The 21,831-nt window shown below is 39.3% G+C and overlaps 1 protein-coding gene across 1 annotated transcript in view; it reads left to right on the plus strand.

The window, feature by feature from the left end:
- Nucleotides 1–21,831, plus strand: part of GPD1L (glycerol-3-phosphate dehydrogenase 1 like) — a 75,911-nt gene that overhangs the window by 24,986 nt on the left and 29,094 nt on the right. Inside the window, exon 5 of the mRNA XM_053713022.1 lies at nucleotides 555–667. Coding sequence (XP_053568997.1) covers nucleotides 555–667 — 113 coding nt within the window. The remainder of the gene's footprint in view (nucleotides 1–554; nucleotides 668–21,831) is intronic.

The raw sequence follows: 21,831 nt of genomic DNA on the forward strand, positions 1-21,831 counted from the left end.
GTCATTATTTGCCATTGTGCAATATGAAGTATTAGTGCAGTTTGTTAAGAATGTTCTACAAATGAAAAGCAATGAATCACATGGGGTTGTTTCTCGGAATGCAGTGAGAAGTCTCTATATATACTTCATTATATCAAACACTGCCATTCTGGGGTATATGTGAATAAACTAGCCTATTGTCATATGCTCTTGCACGTTATTATAAAATCTGCAATGGTAACACGACCGTAGTCAGATAGAACATGCAATTTTACAAATCTATCAAATGTACTTGTATGGTTTCTTGGTGTCCTTTGATCAAGAGAATACAGAGGTAGACTGATGCCATGAGCAATATATGGCAGCAGTGTTTTCAGTAATACTGCTGCCATATAGTGCTCTAGACACATGCACAGTCATCAGCCTACCTCTGTATTCTCTTGAACAAAGGACACCTAGGTAACAAAAGTAAGTTTGAAAAATAGAAGCAGGGCTTTCATGTCCCTATTATTGTTAAATGAGGAAGTAATCCAGAAAAATTGAATAATCGTTTTAATTCAAAATTCTTTGATCAGGTAGCAAAATCCTAGCGAATGGACTTCTGTTTAAAGAACTGTTGCAGACCCCGAATTTCCGTATAACTGTGGTGGATGATGCTGATACGGTAGAACTTTGTGGAGCCCTCAAGGTATTTTTAAACATGCTCCTTTGTACTACATATATGCATTATTAATAATTCCTGTTATATATATATATATATATATATATATATATATATATATATATATATATATATATATATATATTATATATTATATATATATATTTATATATTGTCAAAAAAAAAAAAAAGTTCAAACCTTACTCCCGCGGAGTGTCTACTGGCCGACCACAGGCATCCGCTGCATATCTGGATTGCGTTTGCACGGGCACATTCTCTAATTCAGGGCAAGTTGTCTGACCCTTTAATGAATCGGAGAGCAATTAACAAAACAAACAAAAAAAACCCTTTCAATATAGATCTGTTATCAAATGTTCCTTTCTCTTTCTCAATACAAAGCTACTTTCCATGATAACATTTTGAGGTGGGCTCAAAGTTGTGCACGTGTCTTAAAGTGATGATAAACTTTCCCCTTAAAAACAGATCCAGAATGTTAGTGATATTTTAGATGGAGTTTAATTCAAAAGTTGTAATAAAGATGCGCTATAACTTTTTAATATAGAAATTAAATTCAAATACCTAACGCTCCAGTTACCCGTTTTAAAAGTAAAAAAAATGTTGTGAGCTAATGGTTTGAACTGTTATCCAATCAGCGCTCTTGCCTTTAGGCACTTTTGTTATAATTAGATTGTTGATTAGATAACAGTTCAAACCATTAACTTACAGAACAAATTACTTCTGAATTGGGCACAGGGTATTTGAATTTCATATTGATATTAAAAAGTAAGTTATAGCGTATCTTCATTGTAACTAATGAATTAAACTCCATCTAAAATATCAACATTCTGGATCTGTTTTTTTGGAAAGGGGAGAGTTTACTATCACTTTAAGCACTATATGTATAATATTGTTACAAGCATAATTATAGACTCTGCTACTGCATAGTGCTCAAGGTGTCAAGTTCCAATATATGTAATAATCAAAAAGAATTAGAAAGTTTTAAAAAATTTGATTTAAAGTTCTCCCTTAGAAGTCAATGGAGCCAAAAAATTGGAGGGAAAACACCCTACTCATGCGTAAACCTGATCGCATATTCTCAAGTTGGTTAACCCAACAGATTCCAATGTTCTATATCTGTGTGTATATATATGTATGTATATATGTGTATGTATGTATGTATGTGTATATATGTGTGTGTGTGTGTGTGTGTGTATATATATATATGTATGTATATATGTGTATGTATGTATGTGTGTATATATATATGTGTGTGTGTGTATGTGTGTGTATATATATATATATATGTATGTATGTGTATATATATATATATATATATATATATATATATATATATATATATATATATATATATATATATATATATATTTTCTCTATATAGGAATATATATTTAAAAATACATTCAAAATAATATCCCTATATGCAGAGTATTGGAATGTGAAATGTTTACAGTAAATACACAGTATAACACTTTATTAAATATGAATATTGCATAAATATGCTCGTTCATGTTTTCATGCATACATGTTTTATATGTGTGCATATATGCCTGTGTATATATGTGTGTGTGTGTGTGTGTGTGTGTGTATATGTGTGTATGTCTATATATATATATATATATATATATATATATATATATATATATATATATATATTCCTGTAAATACATATGTACACATAAATGCAATTAAAAAAAAATATATACACACACATATATTTAGATATGTATGTATCTCTGTTAAAGCCCTTTGCCTGCCTTTTTTTTTTCTAAGACCTCATATCTTTGAGTCCTTAACTTTTTTGTGCAATATTTTTTTGTTATTTGTAGAACGCCAACAGATTCCGCAGCGCTAGAGTGTAACTGTACTTTTCAATTTATTTTGAAATGTTGCCCTATCCCGACGCGCTTTAAGTTCAATTGCACTCAATCGATCGCATTTACTTTTAACTTGTAATACGAGTGATACATCCGACCCACGGAAACGGCTGCGATAAATCCGATGTTGCTTGCGCGTAACTGTTAGCATGCCATTCGTTATTTGGCCCTAAGTTAGGATACTAATAAACAATCCTGTAATGCACCTTTTTGTTTTAAAACACATTGACAAAAACAATCACAGGTTTTACCTTAATGCAAGTTTTATTTTTTCCGGAAAATTTGTTTTTAAAGAATATTATCATAATTTGTAAAGGTTACAGTTAATAATTTAATCTCAAGATTAGACTATCGCTTAAATTATTGATGCACTTCTGCTGTAAGCAAATCATTGTTAGTTTTTTGTTTTACTGTGTAACATAGAGTTAATGATCGCACCACATTGTAACATACAAATTCCAGTTTGTCACAGAAAAGTCCTATCTGCCAGCAGCTTGTCACAGACAGGATGACTTGCCAAGTGGTGAAAGTAGGGAGAGTGTGTGTCTGAAGGGGTCAGCAGCACCAGGCCTTCAGCAAACTTACTCCAATTCCTTATTAAGGTCATATGAGTCCACCCGAATTAACCCACAAATCCTCCCTACACTACTCATAATCAATAATTTGCTGCTACCACCCTGACGTTAACATTCTGTATGTTTTAGGCTATGATCCATTTTACCTGCTGCACTATATGATTTTTTTTTTTTTTTTTTTTGATTTTTTTTTCATTGTAAATAGCTGCTTTTCCTGTTTAAAAAAAAAACTCCACCTATACTAAATGTTTCAATACTGCAGTGGGGGTAGGAGAAAGAAAGACCTGACTTATTTAAAGGGTGTGTGTATATAATATTTTACACACACACACACACACAACTGCAGCACGACCCACCAATAGTCACCTGCCTGGGTGCAACGATAAAGTACAATATCCAAGCAAAAGATTGCTGATGAAGGGGACAAGATCCCCGAAAACGTTTCATTAAAGTATATTGATTACTTGTTCAAGAAGTCGTGCAATCTTTTGCTTGGAGATATATATAATTTTTTATTTACTTACAATTGCAAAACAATGGGCTAGATTACAAGTGGCACGCTAACTGCACTCAAAGTACAATTTTAATGCAGCCTGGTTTGTGTGCATATTTCAAGTTGAAAGTAAAAAGTTAGCTTGCAAGCGAAACACTCAGGCGTGAGAACTTCAGGCTATCTCGACTCCTTACAGAGAACATTTTTTTTGTAAGTAAAGAACATAGGAATGCAAAGGTATTTTCTATTCAAAACATATTAAAAATTATATTACATATTTCAAGGTTTTTGACTGGAAAGGACTCAGAGGTGTAGGTTATATGTGTGTGTAAGTGCTATTGTATTACATAGTTATATAAAGATTTCAAATACACTGTCAGTGAAATACTTCTAAAAAGTGTGTCCCCAGCACCACCAAGAGGCTGGGGTAACTGCATTATATTTATATGTAAATATGGGGAAATTTTCCTGGGCCTGCAACATCCTACACTTCAATACAGTGATTGGTGAACTAATTGCACAAGCTTATATATATCTGCCACAGGGAGAGGAGACCATGTACATGAATTCCACCAGGCTTTTAAAGATGTATATCCCTGAACTGCTCTTTTTTGCAAATCGTTACAAAATAATCATGTTTAATATTTTTGTTTGTTTGTATAAAGACCTTTTACAATGCAGTGAGTAACCAACCACTGATGTATGCTATGCAAATATACAATTGCCTCTAATGCTCTTTAAAAACAAAAAAATAACTAAAAAGAACATACAATGTGCTTGATTTTAAATTGGGTCCTAAATAAGCCATTATTTAACCTTTTTGCTTTCTTATTTAAATTCAGCTTCTGGACACTATTTGTGGATTTATTATTGAATTCTACAGATATTTGGCTGAACTGATGAATTTTTGTTTCCTTTTCTTTTTGCAAAGTCGGTAAGAAACTGTTGCAGTTTCCCCATGCATATCCTATGATCTGAAAAACAATGATCTGGCAAAAAGGAAACCACTGTGTTGTCAAAATTTTGATATATGCACAATAATCCAGGGCAAAACATGGAAGATTTCCAGCTCTAAAGCAAACGTTAACTGATTATGTATTTTATTGAATAGGAATGAGGTGCACTTTTGACTTTTTTGTTTTTATTTTCAAATGGCGAAACTGCACAGCTGGATTCTGATACTGTAAATAAGTGGTTCCCAAAAATGGGGGTATTGCCTCCTGGGGTTTGGAGGTGGGATTACAGAGGAGGGTGTTAAAGGGCACAAGGGGTTGAAGGTGGAGCTGGGAGTAACACAGGGGTGCAATTAGGCAAGGAGTGAAGAAGATGCTAGTGTGCAGCCACCAATTAGCAGTAATGCATTGCGGCTCTTGAGCCTACCCTAGGATACAAAAGGAACAACATTAAAGGATTATAAAAGTTTTGTTCTTTAAGGACATTAAAAAAAACATACTACTTAAGAGTACACTAAATGCATCAAATTAAACTTACTTTTTTGGCTCAACAAAGTTTATTTCTTAAAGGTACAGTCTACACCAGAATTTTTGTTTTTTAAAAAGATAGATGATCCCTTTATTACCCATTCCCTAGTTTTGCATAACCAACACTGTTATAATACACTTTTTACCTCTGTGATTACCTTGTATCTAAGCCTCTGCTGACTGCCCCCTTATTTCATCTCTTTTGACAGACTTGCATTTTAGCCAATCAGTGCTGGCTCCTTGGTAACTCCACGTGCATGAGCAGAATGTTATCTATATGACACATAAACTAATGCCCTCTAGGGGTGAAAAACTGTAAAAATGCATTCAGATATGAGGCAGATTTTAAAGTCTAAGAAATTGGCATATGAGCCTAGCCAAGTTTTAGCTTTCAACCAAGAATACCAAGAGAACAAAGCAATATTGGTAATAAAAGTAAATTGGAAAGTTGTTTTAAAATGACATGCCCTATCTGAATCATGAAAGTTTATTTTGTACTAGACTGTCCCTTTAATAAAAATTATATTACATCACCAAATCCCAAATCCGTTCCCAAAAATGGTCGTGGCTAGACCATTCTGTAGCGATCAATAGTTGTGCTCCTAATTTACATTCATTTTTGTTGTGCGATGCAGATATTGCATGCACAATAGAAATTTACCCACACGCATGCACATACACCGTAATGTTATTCTTGTGCACAAATACTGTTTCTGGTCTGACTGCAGAAATTCCGATGTCATTTGTTACTTGTTACAAGAGCAGTTACGTGACTCTGTTGAAGAGCTCAAGTACTCATGCACATATGGATTGATCTGGAACTTGTTTACGCTTGATGCTTCTTACGTGACCGCAGGCACTGTGACATGTACAGGTTACTCCAGGGCATTTTAAGTATGCTTGAGCCAGTTTTTAATTGTGAATGGTAATGAAACTATTAAATGTCAACACAAGGTATTTAAACATTTTATTTTTTTTAATCGGATTTCTTTCCTAAGATATGGAGAGTCCACAACGTCATTCAATTACTAGTGGGAATATTACTCCTGGTCAGCAGGAGGAGGCAAAGAGCACCACAGCAAACCTGGTAAGTGTCACTCCCCTACCCATAATCCCCAGTCATTCTCTTTGCCTCTGTCAATGGAGGAGGTGAAGTTTGGTGTCTGAAGAAATTAATTCCTTTTTCAGGTACTTTTCCCTGCAAGCAAGGATTTGGGTTTAGCGGAGTCCACGTCAATCTCTTCAGTACAGTAGTGGTGGCTTTTAAGCAGTTAGGAAGTTGTGAGGTAGTACTTGCTTTGCTTCCTAACACATTACTGCCCATGGTACAAAAAGCCAGAGTTGTTTACTCTGTTCTTTCTTTTTCTACAGGTCTCTGTAAGGAGTATGTGTCCTTTCACGCCTTGTGAGCTGTCTTCCTGCTGGACAGCTAGACTGCAGGTAAGTGCTTTTGTCTTGTAGGTCTTGGGGACTTGCACTTCAGAAGAATATGTCATATGCAGTAGATGGGGACACTTTTAAAATCCTTTATACAGGATTTTCTTTGGCAGTGGCCAGGCACATTATGTATGTTGAGACTAGGGGTTAATCTTCCCTTTATTTGGACGTTTTTCCTCTTTGGGCTATTTTTGTTTTATACTGGATTTTTATATCGGTATTTGTGCATTTTATTCCTTATAGTAGTGTCTATTACATGCAGTTATATGAAAATTGGTGTATACTGTCCCTTTAAAGGAGGTATTGGCTACTTTGGTCGACTCTGATACTTCTGTCGTCAACCCTAAGACTATGATGTTCCTTCCTCTGTGGAAGTTTTTCCTGTCCCAGACCGTGTGACTGAGATTTTTTCACAGGAATGGGAGAAGCCAGGGATTCCTTTCTCCCCATCTCCTGTATTTAAAAAGAGGTTTCCTGTTGCTGACTCCATTCAAGATTCTTGGCACACAGTGCCTAAAGGAGAAGGGGCTATTTCTACTCTGGCTAAGAGAACTATGATCCCTATAGAGGATAGCTGCTTCTTTAAAGGGAAAGTAAAATCAAAACTAAACTTTCATGTTTCAGATAGGGCATGCAATTTTAAACAACTTTCCAATTTACTTTTTTCATCACATTTGCTTTGTTCCCTTGGTGGTATTTTTGAAAAGCTAAACCAAGCTAGGCTCAAACTGATTTCTAAACCGTTGAAAACCTCCTCTTGGCTCAGAACATTATGAAACTTTTTCATTTAGACAGTTATTTCATCATCTTATTGGTGCAACGCCTTGTCTGAATCAATTTTAGTAGATTCCGTTGGAGGAGATACAAGATAGGATTAAGGCTCTCTAACGGGCCAATGCCTTTATTTCTGATGCTAAGATTCAAGTTATTAGACTGAGATCCAAGATGTCTGGCTTCACTGTCCTAGCCTGCAGGGCATTGTGGCTAAAATCTTGGTCAGCTGATGTTACTTCCAAGTCCAAGCTTCTGGCGGTTCCTTACAAGGGTAAGACCTTGTTCGGACCTGGTCTGGCAAAAATAATTTCTGATATTATGTGTGGAAAAGGGTCTTTTCTACCGCAAGACAAGAAGAACAGACTCGAAGGACGTCAAAGTAATTTTTGTTCCTTTCATAACTTCAAAAGTCTTCCTCTTCCAAGCAGTCTTGGAATAAGGGGAAGCAATCAAAGAAACCCACAGCTGAGTCTGTCAGCATGAAAGGTCGGCCCCTGGTCCGGGATCGGATCAAGTGGGGGGCAGACTTTTCCTGTTTTGTCAAGCATGGAGGCGAGATGTCCCAGATCCTTGGGCTGTGGACATAATATCTCAGGATTACAAAATAGAATTCAAAACCTTCCCTCCCAGGGGCAGATTCCACCTCTCAAGATTATCTGCAGACCAGGTAAAAAGAGAGGCATTCTTGAACTCTGTTCAGGACCTTTCCTCCCTGGGAGTGATTGTTCCAGTTCCAGTAAGGGAACAGGGTCTAGGATTCTATTCCAATCTGTGGTTCCCAAAAAAAGAGGGAACTTTTCGACCCATTTTAGACCTAAAGTGCCTAAACAAGTTTCTCAGGGTACTGTTCTTCAAAATGGAAACCATTCGTCCCATTCTTCCTTTGGTCCAAGAGGGTCAGTTCATGACGACCATAGACCTGAAGGACGCGTATCTTCATGTTCCCATCTACAGGGATACTCACAAGTTCCTGAGATTCGCCTTTCTAGACAAATACTTTCAGTTTGTGGCTCTTCCGTTTTGGCCTTGCCACAGCTCCCAGAATTTTCTCAAAGGTTCTGGGGTTTCTCTTGGTCTTGGGGAATTGCAGTGGCGTCATACCTGGACGAGACATATTGGTTCAGGCGCAATCATTTCAACAAGCAAACTCTCATACAGAGATCTTGTTGTCTTTTCTACGTTCCCACGGTTGGAAAGTGAATCTAGGAAAGAGTTCCCTTGTTCCAGCTACAAGGATGGTTTTCTTAGGGACCATAATAGATTGAAAGAGAGAGAACAGCACTCCATGAGATAGAACAGAAGCTGGAATAACTTCCATGCATGTTCATTTTTATTGAATTCCTCAGGGTGCCAGTTCTTTTTGCACACTATGCCCCTTCACAGAGAAAAAATATCCTGAAGCATATCAGTCTGACCCTGCCCAATGACAGTCCAGCACTGAAATACCAGGCAATGAACTGAGCTGTTCTCTCTCTTTCAATTTTTATGCAAATTTATTCTTGGGTCACCCTAAGAGTAATGGGGAAACCAGACGTGGACTCCATGCACACTTGCCCTTAGAGAGATAGAACTGCACCTCACTGACGAGGACCATAGGAGGCCGAAACGATCGTCTGGGGTTGTTGCTTCCCTTGTTCAGAGAAGAATTGCCTGGTATTTCGGCGCTGGACTGTCACTGGGCAGGGTTAGACTGATATGCTTCAGGATATTTTTTCTCTTTGAAGGGGCATAGTGTGCAAAAAGAACTGGCACCCTGAGGAATTCAATAAAAATGAACATGCATGGAAGTTATTCCAGCTTCTGTTTTATCTCATGGAGTGCTGTTCTCTCTCTTTCAATCACCATAATAGATTCCCTATCTATGAAAAGTTTCTGACGGAGGTCAGAAAATAAAAAATTCTCTCCTCCTGCCTCTATTGTTCAGCCATCAGTGGCTTAATGTATGGAGGTAATTGGTCTGATGGTCGCTTCCATGACATCATTCCCTTTGCTCAATTCTATTTGAGAGCTCTGCAAATATGCATGCTTAGACAATGGAACGGAGACCATTCGGATTCAGATATAGACCAGTCGAAAAGAGACTCTCCCGTAGTGGCTTTCTCAGGACACATGCTTCCGGAGACCTTCCTGGGTGTTTGTGACCATGGACGCCAGCCTGCTAGCTGGCGTATCAAACAGGAGAGAGCATCAGTAATTCTAATAGCTCCTGTATGTCCTCGCAAGATCTTGTATGCAGACCTAGTGTAATCTCTGCTGCCTTGGAGGTTGCCTCTGAGGAAGGACCTTCTAACTCGGGGTCCATTCCTCCATCCAAATCTCGTTTCTCTGAAGCTGACTGCTTGGAGATTGAACGCTTAGTTCTGTCTAAGCGTGGATTTTTTCAGTGGGTCATTGAGACCATGATCCAGGCTCGCAAGCCTGTTACTCCAAAAATTTACCATAAGGTATGGCGTAAATACCTTTTATTGGTATTTAGGGCCACTCTTGGAGTAGGGTCAGGATTCCTAGAACTTTGTCTTTTCTCCAGGAAGGTCTGGAGAAAGGGTTGTCAGTAAATTCTCTGAAAGTTAGATTTCTGCATTATCTATTTTGTTACGCAAGCGTCTGGATGTGCCAGATGTTCAATCTTTTTGTCATGCCCTGGTCAGAATCAGGCCTGTGTTTAAACCTATTGATCCTCCTTGGAGCCTTAATCTTGTTCTTAAAGTTTTGCAGCAGGCTCCGTTTGAGCCAATGCATTCCATAGATATTAAGTTGCTATCTTGGAAGGTTTTGTTTCTTATTGCTATCTCTTCTGCTCTGAAAGTTTCAGAACTTTCGGCTTTGCAGTGTTATTCGCCTTACCTTATCTTTCATGCGGATAAGGCGGTTCTTCGTACTAAATTGGGGTTTCTTCCTAAAGTGGTTTCGGATAGAAATATCAGGAAATTGTTGTTCCTTCTCTCTGTCCCAATCCTTTTTCTCATAAAGAATGTCTGTTGCACAACTTGGATGTTGTGCATGCTCTAAATATCTACCTACAGGCGACTAAGGATTTTCGCCAGTCTTCTGCCCTGTTTGTTTGTTTCTCAGGAAAGCGTAAGGGTCAGAAGGCTACTTCTCTTTCCCTCTGGTTGAGAAGTATGATTCGTTTTGCTTATGAGACTGCTGGACAGCAGCCTCCTGAGAGAATTACAGCTCATTCCACTAGGGCTGTCTACTCTTCTTGGGCTTTCAAAAATGAAGCTTCTGTGGAACAGATTTGCAAGGCTGCAACTTGGTCCTCTCTGCATCCTTTTCCCAAATTTGATAGTTTTGCCTCGGCTGAGGCCTCCTTTTGGGAGAGAGGTTCTTCAAGCGGTAGTGCCTTCTGTTTAGGTCTGCCTGTCTTGTTCTCCCTCCCTTTTTATTCTGTGTCCTCTAGCTTGGGTATTGGTTCCCACTAGTAATTGAATTACGTTGTGGACTCTCTATATCTTAGGAAAGAGAACAAAATTTATGCTTACCTGATGATAATTTTCTTTTGTTTCCGGATATGGAGAGTCCACCACCCCTCCCTTTATTAAGTCAGTTATTTTTTACTAAACCTCAGGCACCTTACATTACATTTTGACTTGTGTCCCTGTAAGGGTAGGAAATCATAATTTCTTGCATTTATATGTGCAAAGTATCTGCACACTTTTTTTCTGCAAAATGTAAACTTTTAAATTCTTATTTTTATGTGATAATGGTGCTCCATCTGTTGGCATGTTTGTGAAAGTGCACCTTACATCTGATCTCATGCTTTTCATGATACAGGTAGAAATCCCCTTTATCCAAACTGCTTGGGACCGGAAAAGGTTTGGGTTCTCGAATATTTGCATCTTTTTAAAATGGGACAGTTTGGAGAGGGGATGGACCCAGGTGTAAACAACAATATCTTATGTAATTTAGATAATAGTTGCATGTCACAATACAGCAATAAATGCAACCTAAATGTAGTTTTATATAATTTGTTACTTTTGTATATATTGCACCATTAGAAACTGTTGTGTGTTGTTGTTGTTGTTTTTAAAATAGTTTTTTTTTTTTTTTTTTTTTTTTAAATCTTAATTAAAAGGTCTGAATTATAGAATAAGTTCTGGATTTGGGAATATGTACCTGTATTACAATTTAAGGATATTCAGTTGAATTATCTATATACTCTTTCTGCCTTTCTGATGGTCTGGTTTCTGGAAATTACTGTGATGTCAGACTTACACTACTTTAATGCCCCTTGACGAAATCTACAATTTATTTCAATATTGTGTGAGTAGCTGTGAAGAATTTGATTTAGCACTATGGAACATTTAAATTGGATGTTTGACTATGCTGTCTAAAACAGAGTACAGATTCTCTAGACTAGTTTTTTTTTCCAGCAAAGTAAAAGTATGAAGTTGAAAAGTAATGCTCACTTTAATATGCTTTGTGATATTATTATTTGTGTGTCTTAAAAATGGATGCTTTTGAATTGGGGAAAAAATTGGTACACGTTCAATAAGCAAAATAATAAAAGAAAACTTGCTGGCCTCTGAATGGATTCTGTCATGTGGATATGTAAAATTACTCGCTCCACTTTTAACCAAAATAGAGATTTTGTTTTTGGAAATGGAATGAAAACTATTGTACGGTGTGCAATACTAACCTGGCATGTTTTATATTTTGCAAAATCTACCTGAGATTTAGACATTTGTGATATGGATGATAATAGCTATTTGTGATAGACTAGATGTTTCTACCTGTTTTAATCCATTATGTAAAACTGAGGGGGTGCAAGGCATTGCTGCAGACCTTTCTGAAAGGTAAGGGTTAAGAGAAGCGCAAAATGGTTTGTTTTCAGAAGCACTTTTTGCTTGGGCGATTTTTGTTTCAATTCTCATTTTCTTGGCATGTGTTCTGATTACTAATGTTGGTGCTGTTTACACAGCTGAGCAGAATATAGGTCTTATTTACTGAGGAGGTGACTTTAGGATCTGTGCTCCCATCAAGTGTGAACTATTTCACATAGATGCCCAGCTGTATATTCTCTGCCCATAAAAATAAAATACAATTTTATATATATATATAATGTATGTATGTATCAACCCCAAGATAGGTGTTCATCTTAGATGTGCGAAGATCACAAAATAAAGTAATGAATTTGTGGATGAATTTTGAAGCAGTTTTTTTGCGATCAGCACACACACTTCTAAACTGGCTGACTGTTTGTAAACTTTAATAAAATGTCATATGGTTTTATTATATTAAGAGTACTGTTTTCCCCTTCATTGTGTTCTGTTCTATATTGAATTGCTTACAAAAGCTGTTTTTTTGTCATTTAGAATAGTTGTTTTTGCCTATTAAAACACCTGTACCTGTGCCATCACAGTGGGGTGACATTGATAATTTAAAGAGTCAAAAATGAAATATTAATGATTCAGAGCACAGCTACAAAAATATAATTAACCTCCAATATCAAATGTACATTTTTTTTTCTTGGTATTCTTTGCTAATTTTTTTTTTTTTTCCATACAAGCTTACTGAGGTAGGGCTCAGGAGTGTGCACCTTTTGAGCTCTCTATGGCAGAAGTGTTTGTAACAATATTATACATAAGCATATTTCTGAGCCTACCTCCATATGCTCTCATGGCAGGGGGCCAGGTTCCAACCAGAGATTAATAGAGGGAAGTTTGATAATAGTAAAGTCAATTTTGAAGATATTAAAATTGTATGTTCTATTTGAGTTGGTTAAATTTTGACTTTCAAGCCTCTTTGAGCTTAAAGCATTGCAAATGTTTTAATGTGAATAAAACATTATCAATTAGCTTCTATTTTTTCCTGCAATAGTTATTACAAAATGAAAATTAATTTTTAAAGATTTCCCAGAGCTGTATGAGGTTGACACCCCATGTAATTAAATTATGTAGTCAAATATACCATTAGTTTGTGCTGATTTGTGTTGCAAAAACAAACAATTTTGTGCCGGTTTCATTTTTGAGATATTGTATGTTATATTTCCATCTTAATGGGAGGAGAGTCCACTGCTTTCATTCATTACTTGTGGGAATTAAGAACCTGGCCACCAGGAGGAGGCAAAGACACCCCAGCCAGAGGCTTAAATAACTCCCCCACTCCCCTCATCCCCCAGTCATTCTTTGCCTTCCGTCACAGGAGGATGGCAGAGAAGTGTCGGAAGATTCAGAGTAGTCTCTTATGGAGGGTAGTACTCTTCGCAATGGGACTGGAGTTTTAAGTAGCCCTGTCAGCCTCTCAGTGAGAGCATGAGTGAGAGTCCAGAGATGCAGGGAGAGTCTTTCTGCGAATCCATCCAGACTCAGATTAACAGCTCCATTAGCAATCGACGTTGACGAGTTTTGCTGCCTGCTTTTCTTCTCTCAAGTCCATGTCTGGAGGGACGCCACACTTGAAAGGCCGTGTTCCTGTTCCACGGCGTTGATTCTGGTAAGATTGTTTTATATATATATATATATATATATAAAATTTGATAACGTAAGAAGATAGGGTCACAGTGTGGCTTCTGTATCTTTATAGAATTTAGGGTAATACCCACGGAAGGGGGTTATTGAACAGGGGGGTACAAAATATTGTTTATTGTGTTTCTGCTGCATTTGTGTGAGATGAGGCTCTGTCAGTGTGGAATAGTCAGTTCACTTAGCGAGACATTGAAGCAGGTTTTTTTTTTGGCGTGCTTCTCTCTCAAGTGCAGGGGTGGTCCTGCATGTCACTCCATGTGACCGGGTTTGGCCTGCGTTCGGAGGAGACGAAAGCTGTTTCTTGTAGTCCGGGTCATAGGAGGTGGTGAGTGCCTTGACCATTGGGATATAAAGCTGCCATTTAACTTTTTATCAAGTCCGCAATAAAGACGCAAGCTATGGAGGACTCTGATATGTTGGAGGATACTCCCTCTTTATCTAAACCTATTAACTGTGTATATTGTGAGGAGGTTCCAATTGAACCGCCTGCTCAACTCTGTTCCACATGCTTTGACAATATTGCTGTATCTAAAAAGAATAAAATATTTAGTATGACTGAGCCGTCCACCTCTGAGGGTTCTCTGCCCCCTCCCGAGGGTTCTCCGCCCCCCCAGGTGCGTTCCCTGCAATCATCTCCGATTACACAAGCAGTTCCGCAGGGCACTTCCCGCAGGAGGGGCCCTTTTGCCGCCAGACTTCGCCAATCAGTTACAGACAACAGTTTCTGCGGCTATTAATGCGATGCCTCGCCCTACTAAGCAGAAGGTATGGCAATGCTATCCGTCTCAGGGGTCTTCGACTCTGCTGGATGTCTCAGATTATCCGCTGAGGAGGACAACTCCGACTTATCGGAGGATGTCGGCTCTGGGTCGGATTCGTCTACTTCTAAGCCTCCGTCCACGGAGGAACCAGATGTTAAATTTAAAATGGAGCATTTGCGCTTTCTGCTGAAAGAGGTGCTTGCTACGTTGGAGGTTCCGGAACGGAAACTACTGGAGGAACCTTCGATCCCTAAGCTTGACGGGGTTTACAAGTGACAGGGTAGTGCCCCAGGCCTTCCCAGTTCCCGTTAAAATGGCTAACATTATTAAGAATGAATAGGAAAGACTTGGCTCGTCCTTTTCCCTCTCCTTTTAAAAAGCTATTCCCTGTTCCGGAAGCGCAGCTTGAACTGTGGGGAACCATCCCTAAGGTGGATGGTGCTATCTCCACGCTCGCTAAGAGAACGACTATTCCGCTAGAGGATAGCTCTTCTTTCAAGGAACCCATGGATAAAAAGATGGAGTCCATGTTATGGAAGATGTTCCAACTCGCCGGGTTTGTTTTTCAACCGCCGGCGGTGGTCGCTGCGGTGGCTGGTGCAGCTACCTACTGGTGTGACGCTCTATCAGCAATGGTTGAGGTGGAGACTCCCCTCAATGAGATTCTAGAACGAATTAAGGCCTTAAGGGTAGCGCATTCGTTCATTTGTGATGCTAACATGCAGATTATTCGCCTAAATGCTAAGACATCAGGTTTTTCTGTTTTAGCCCACAGGGCTCTGTGGCTAAAGTCGTGGTCTGCTGACATGACTTCTAAGCCTCGACTGCTTTGCCTTCCGTTCAAGGTAAAAGTTTTTTGTTTGGCCCGGGCATGGATTCCATCATACCTATGGTCACGGGTGGCAAGGGTGCCTTCTTGCCTCAGGATAAGAAGGCTAAATCTAAGGGGTCTACTTTTCGTCCCTTTCGTTCAGACAAGTCTCAGCACCAGCTGTCTGCCGAAAAGTCTGAGCAGTCCAAGGGATCTTGGAAACCAGCTAACTATTGGAACAAGTCCAAGCAGAATAAGAAGCCCGCCGAGTCAGTTGGCATGAAGGGGCGGCACCCAATCCGTCCTCGGATCATGTAGGGGGCATATTCTTCTTTTTTGCAGCAGCCTGGAGAAGAGACGTTATAGACCCTTGGGTTCTGGAGGTCGTAACCCAGGGTTACAGGGTAGGTTTCAAGTCATATCTGCCCAGAGGCAGGTTCCTCCTGTCAAACATATCTTTGAGGTCAAAAAGAGAGACGCCTTCCTAGGGTGTGTGAGGGATCTCTCATATCTCGGGGTATTCGTCCCAGTCCCTCTGGCAGAAAGAGGCCTGGGGTATTATTCAAACCTTTTTGTGGTCCCAAAGAAGGAGGGCACGTTTCGTCCAATTCTGGACCTAAAGGCCTTAAACAAGGTTTTTATCAGTTCCATCGTTCAAAATGAAGACGGTCAGGTTAATTTTGCCCCTGGTTCAGGAGGGGCAATTCATGACAATGACTATAGACCAGAAGGACGCTTACCTTCACGTTCCAATACACAGGGATTACTTCAAGTTTCTAGAGTTTGCCTTCCTGGACCAACACTTCCAGTTTGTGGCCCTTCCGTTTGGTTTGGCGACTGCCCTAAGAGTCTTTCACAAAGGTTCTGGGAGCTTTACTCGCGGTAGCGAGGGCCAGGGGGATTGCAGTAGCACTTTATCTGGATGATATCCTGGTCCAGGCTCCGTCCTACAGTCTTGCAGAGGATCACTCGAGCTCTTCTTCTCCTTCGGTCCCATGGGTGGAAGATAAACGAAGGGAAGAGTTCATTGGTCCCCAGCAACAGGGTGGAATTCCTGGGTACGATAATAGATTCTACAGTCATGAAGATATTCTTGACAGATCAGAGACTTTGCAAACTGGCGTCCAACTGTCTAGCTCTTCAGACATTCTCCAGGACATCTGTGGTCAGGTGTATGGAGGTGATTGGACTCATGGTATCCAGCATAGATGTCATTCCATTTGCCAGGTTCCATCTCAGACCTCTTCAGCTGTGCATGTTGAGACAATGGAATGGCGATCATTCAAATATGTCGCAACAGATATCTCTGGACGGACTGGTTAGGGAGTCCCTATCTTGGTGGACCCTACCGGGGCAGCTGTCTCAGGGGACTTCCTTCTTGAGCCCATCCTGGGAGATTGTGACCACGGATGCAAGTCTCTCTCAGGATGGGGAGCTGTTTGGGGTGCCAGAAAGGCACAGGCAGATGGACTCAAGAGCAGTCGAGTCTACCTATAAAATATTCTGGAACTTCGAGCAATATTCAACACTCTGAGGGCTTGGCCCCTCCTGGGGTCGTCCTGATTCATCAGATTCCAGTCGGACAATAATACCTTGGCTTAAATAAACCATCAAGGGGGAAAGAGAAGTTCCATAGCCATGAGGGAAGTATCTTGGATTCTGGAATGGGCAGAGACTCACAATTGTTTGCTCTCAGCGATCCACATTCCGGGTGTGGACAACTGGGAAGCGGATTTTCTGATCCTACAGACGTTTCATCCAGGGGAATTCTCTCCATTCCGAGGTGTTTGCGGAGATCTGCAACAGATGGGGGACTCCGGAGATAGATCTCATGGCGTCCAGACACAATTGCAAGCTACCCAGATACGGTTCGCGATCCAGGGATCCCCAGGAGGAACTGATAGATGCCTTGGCAATGCCCTGTGACTTCAACCTAATTTACATATTTCCACCGTTGCCTCATCTATCTCGTGTAGTGGCCCGCATCAAGCAGGAGCAAGCTTCGGCTATTCTGATTGCTCCGTCGTGGCTGCGGAGGATGTGGTTTTATGGTTCTGGTGGGGATGTCATCATCTCTGCTGTGGAGGTTACCTTGTCGCAGGGATCTGCTGGTTCAAGGTCCTTTTCTACATCGAAATCTTGATTCTCTGAGGCTGACTGCGTGGAGGTTGAAGTCTAGGATTTTCGGAAAGAGTGATTGACACTCGTTCATGCCAGGAAGCCGGCCACTCAACGCATCTACCACAAGGTGTGTAGGGCCTACATGTCCTGGTGTGAGGAACGAGGATACCCCTGTAACAAGGTCAGGGTATCCAGGATTTTGGCCTTTTCTCCAGGACGGTCTGGATAAGGGTCTTGCCGCCAATTCCCTAAGGGGACAGATTTCGGCTTTATCTGTACTGTTGCTTAAGAATCTTGCAGAGCTTCCTGACATTCAGTCCTTTGTTCAGGCTCTGGTTAGGATCAGGCCTGTCTTTAGGAATTCGGCTCCTCCTTGGACCTTAAATTTGGTTCTTAAGGTTTTGCAGAGGGCTCTGTTTGATCCTATGCATGCGCTTGACATTAAGATTCTTTCATGGAAAGTCTTATTCCTACTGGCTATTGCATCGGCACTCAGAGTCTCTGAGTTGGCGGCCTTGCAATGTGAGCCTCCCTACTTAGATTTTCACGCCAATAAGGCTGTTCTTCGTACTGGATTGGGATCCCTACCCAAGGTGGTGTCAAGTCGTAACATCAATCAGGAAATAGTAGTTCCTCCTTTGTGTCCTTACCCCCCTCCTTCAAAGGAAAGGTTACTTAATAATCTGGATGTGGTTCGGGCTTTGAAGTTTTATCCAGGCCATGAAGGAGTTCAGACAGACTGTGTCCTTATTTGTTGTGTATTCAGGGAAAAATCAGGGGGCAAAGGGCCTCTGCTACTTCTCTATCCTTTTTGGTTGAGGAGTATGATCCGTCTGGCATATGAGACAGCGGGACACAAGCCTCCTCAAAGGATTATGGCTCACTCAACTATAGCTGTGGCCTCTTCTTTGGCCTTTAAGAATGAGGCCTCTATGGAGCAGATTTGTAAGGCGGCCACTTGGTCTTCCATACATACTTTTGCAAAGTTTTATAAATTTTACATTTTTGCTTCACCCGAAGCAGCTTTTGCACTCAGTTTAGGGTCCGCCTCCTTTTGCCCTCCCTTTTTTTTCCATTCAGTCTCCTCTAGAGCTTGGTTATTTGTTCCCACAAGTAATGAATGAAGCAGTGGACTCTCCTCCCATTAAGATGGAAAACCATAAATTATGCTTACCTGATAATTTCATTTCCATCTGTGGGAGGAGAGTCCACTGCTCCCACTCGTTTCTCCAGTGGGTGGACTTAAGTTTAATTTTATTCTTCTGGCGCCATTTATACCCTGATATTTCTCCTACTGTTCCTTGTTCATTTGACAGCATGACTGGGGGATGAGGGGAGTGCGGGAGGTATTTAAGCCTTTGGCTGGGGTGTTTTTGCCTCCTCCTGGTGGCCAGGTTCTTAATTCCCACAAGTAATGACAAAAGCAGTGGACTCTTCACCCACAGATGGAAATTAAATTATTAGGTAAGCATAATTTGTTTTTAGCCCGTGTAACCTCAGTCTCAGCCCATTTCCACGTAGTTTCAGTCTGCTTTAGATCAGCAATTCACTGCTGGGAGCTAGCTGAACACATGTGATGCTGCTTAGCATATGCACATATTAAATAAATCCAAAACTGTTGATGACACCAAGGTGTCCAACCTTAGAGGGCGCTAGAATGTGACTAGTAAAAAGATGATCAGCATGGGTGGTTGGGAGATATATACATACACCAGGGAAAGGGAACAGAGAGAGGAATACAATGATAATAATAAGATGATCAGAAGACGACCTTAATAGGGTTAAGATATATACACACGGGAGTATAAAAATATAGATAAATGTAAAAATAAACATGTAATACTGATCCACAATCGTAGACCACAAATTAGTGGTAACTTAGCTGAGTCCTTGTTCAAGGGTGTAAAACAGAGGCCAATGTTCAGAATTGTCCTAGTTTAATTGTAGCGACTCCTCTGTGTAGCATCCGGATGTAGCCAGTAGTGTGCTGACCAAATATGATGAGCAGCTCCTCTCATATGATACAATGCAAAGAGACAGATATCTGTGAGGGAATCGCAAAGAAAGAGGGCGCCTCCTAGTGCATCATTGCGAGGGTTGTGATAAAGCAAATCAAATGAAGAAATTATACTCACAAAAAGAGCAGCACCAGTGTGCTAATTGAAACAAGCTGGGGAATCGGTGACCCAGCTACACTGATCCTGCAACAGGATGATGGGATCCGATATGTCCAAACGATTAAAGGCTCAGGCTTCCATAAAAATGTAACAATTTATTAAAATAATTGTTTGTTTAAGATACAGGGATGTATACAATTTCACCCCAATAGGTTAAAACAAGTATAAGCATATAAAATCCAACCATTGGCATACATATGCATAATAATATATTCACTCCTATAGAGCCCACGATTTGTATAAAGTTGTAAGTCGGTTTGTTTATCACGTTGTTTTTTCTTTATCCATAGTATGTGTTGCATAGCTGTGATAATATTATTGTGCATATGTATGCCAATGGTTGGATTTGATATGCTTTATATGTAAGATATGCTGTCACAGCCAACTGTCAATTATGTATAATTACCTAAACCTGGTGTGGGAGGGGTTATCAGACTCACCTACAGTTTAAAAAGTCAGAGCTTCCATTAGTCAGACAGATGCCTGAGGAAACAGCCAGTCTGGCTGAGAAACGCGTTGCAACTGTTCTTATACTTGTTTTAACCTATTGGGGTGAAATTGTATACATCCCTGTATTTTAAACAAACAATTATTTTAATAAATTGTTACATTTTTATGGAAGCCTGAGCCTTGAATCGTTTGGACATATCGGATCCCGTCATCCTGTTGCAGGATCAGTGTAGCTGGGTCACTGATTCCCCAGCTTGTTTCAATTAGCACACTGGTGCTGCTCTTTTTGTGAGTATAATTTCATCATTTGATTTGCTTTATCACAACCCTCGCAATGTTGCACTAGGAGACGCCCTCTCTCTTTGTGATTCCCTCACAGATATCTGTCTCTTTACATATTAAATAAAGGATACCAAAAGAACACAGTAAATTTGATAATGGAAGTGAATTTAAGTGTCTTAGAAAAAGAAAATCAGGGACACTAAAGTCAAATTAAACTTGGCTAAGATCATATAATTTTCTTTGGTTGAAGGAGTAGCAATACATTGGGTGAACCGATGATAAAAGGCATATTTTTTATATATATATATATATATATATATATATATATATATATATATATATATATATATATATATATATATATATATATATATAAAAGGGATGTACCGATACTAGTATCGGTACTGATACCAAGTATTTGCATGAGTACTCATGCAAATGCACCGATACTTAAACCGATACCTCCACTTCCTACCCATATGCTATCTTGTGGCGTTTTTTCAAACTGTATGATTCCAATTTCATTTTAAACTGGAGTGGAGACTAAACTAAAAATTGTTTACTACTGTTCTGCCAATACAAATTGCTGTTATTTGTATTTTTGTAGGAGAGATCACTGTATCTCGTTCAGACAAACCCCTGAAGTACTGGACAGTTAATAAACAGATTTCCAGCTCTGGCTAAAATGGCCCAAAAATATCGTTCTGCCCCATGCAGTAGTGTGGAAAGTGAAAGACTGTTCAACTTAGAGTCGAACCTCCATACAAATGTCAGATTGATGTTATATAACAGCTCTACAACCCAATTGCATAACCCCTTTAAATGTAATATTTTATTGTAATATTTTTTATTTATAAACATGTTCAGTGAACTTTTTTATTATTTCATAATGTCTTTTGAATTACAGTCCTTAATAATTATAAAGAAGGAATCTTAAATAATTAGTCAGTATTGTGCTTAGTAAACTGTCACATGACATAAAAAAAAAAAGTATCGGTAATTGGTATCAGCGAGTATTTTAAAACAAGTATCGGTACTTGTACTCAGTCATAAAAAAATGGTATCGGTGCAACCCTAATATATATATATATATAGATATATATATAGATATATATATATATATAGATATATAGATATATATATATATATATATATATATATATATATATATATATATATATATATATATATATATATATATATATATATATATATAGCCACCAATCAGCAGCTAGCTTCCAGTAGTGCATTTCTGCTCCTGAGCCTGCATAAGTATGCTTTTCAATAATGGATTCAAAGAGGATAAAGCAAATTGGATAATAAAAGTAAATTGTAAAGTTGTTTAAAATTGCATTCTCCATCTAAATCATGAAAGTGTAATTTTGACTTTACTGTCCCTTTAACCCCCTTCACCCAATCAGACGTACATATGTATACGTTGTGCGGTACTTTTGCTATCGTACC

This window comes from Bombina bombina, chromosome 5 (genome assembly GCF_027579735.1).
Source record: "Bombina bombina isolate aBomBom1 chromosome 5, aBomBom1.pri, whole genome shotgun sequence".
Taxonomy (NCBI): Eukaryota; Metazoa; Chordata; class Amphibia; order Anura; family Bombinatoridae; genus Bombina; species Bombina bombina.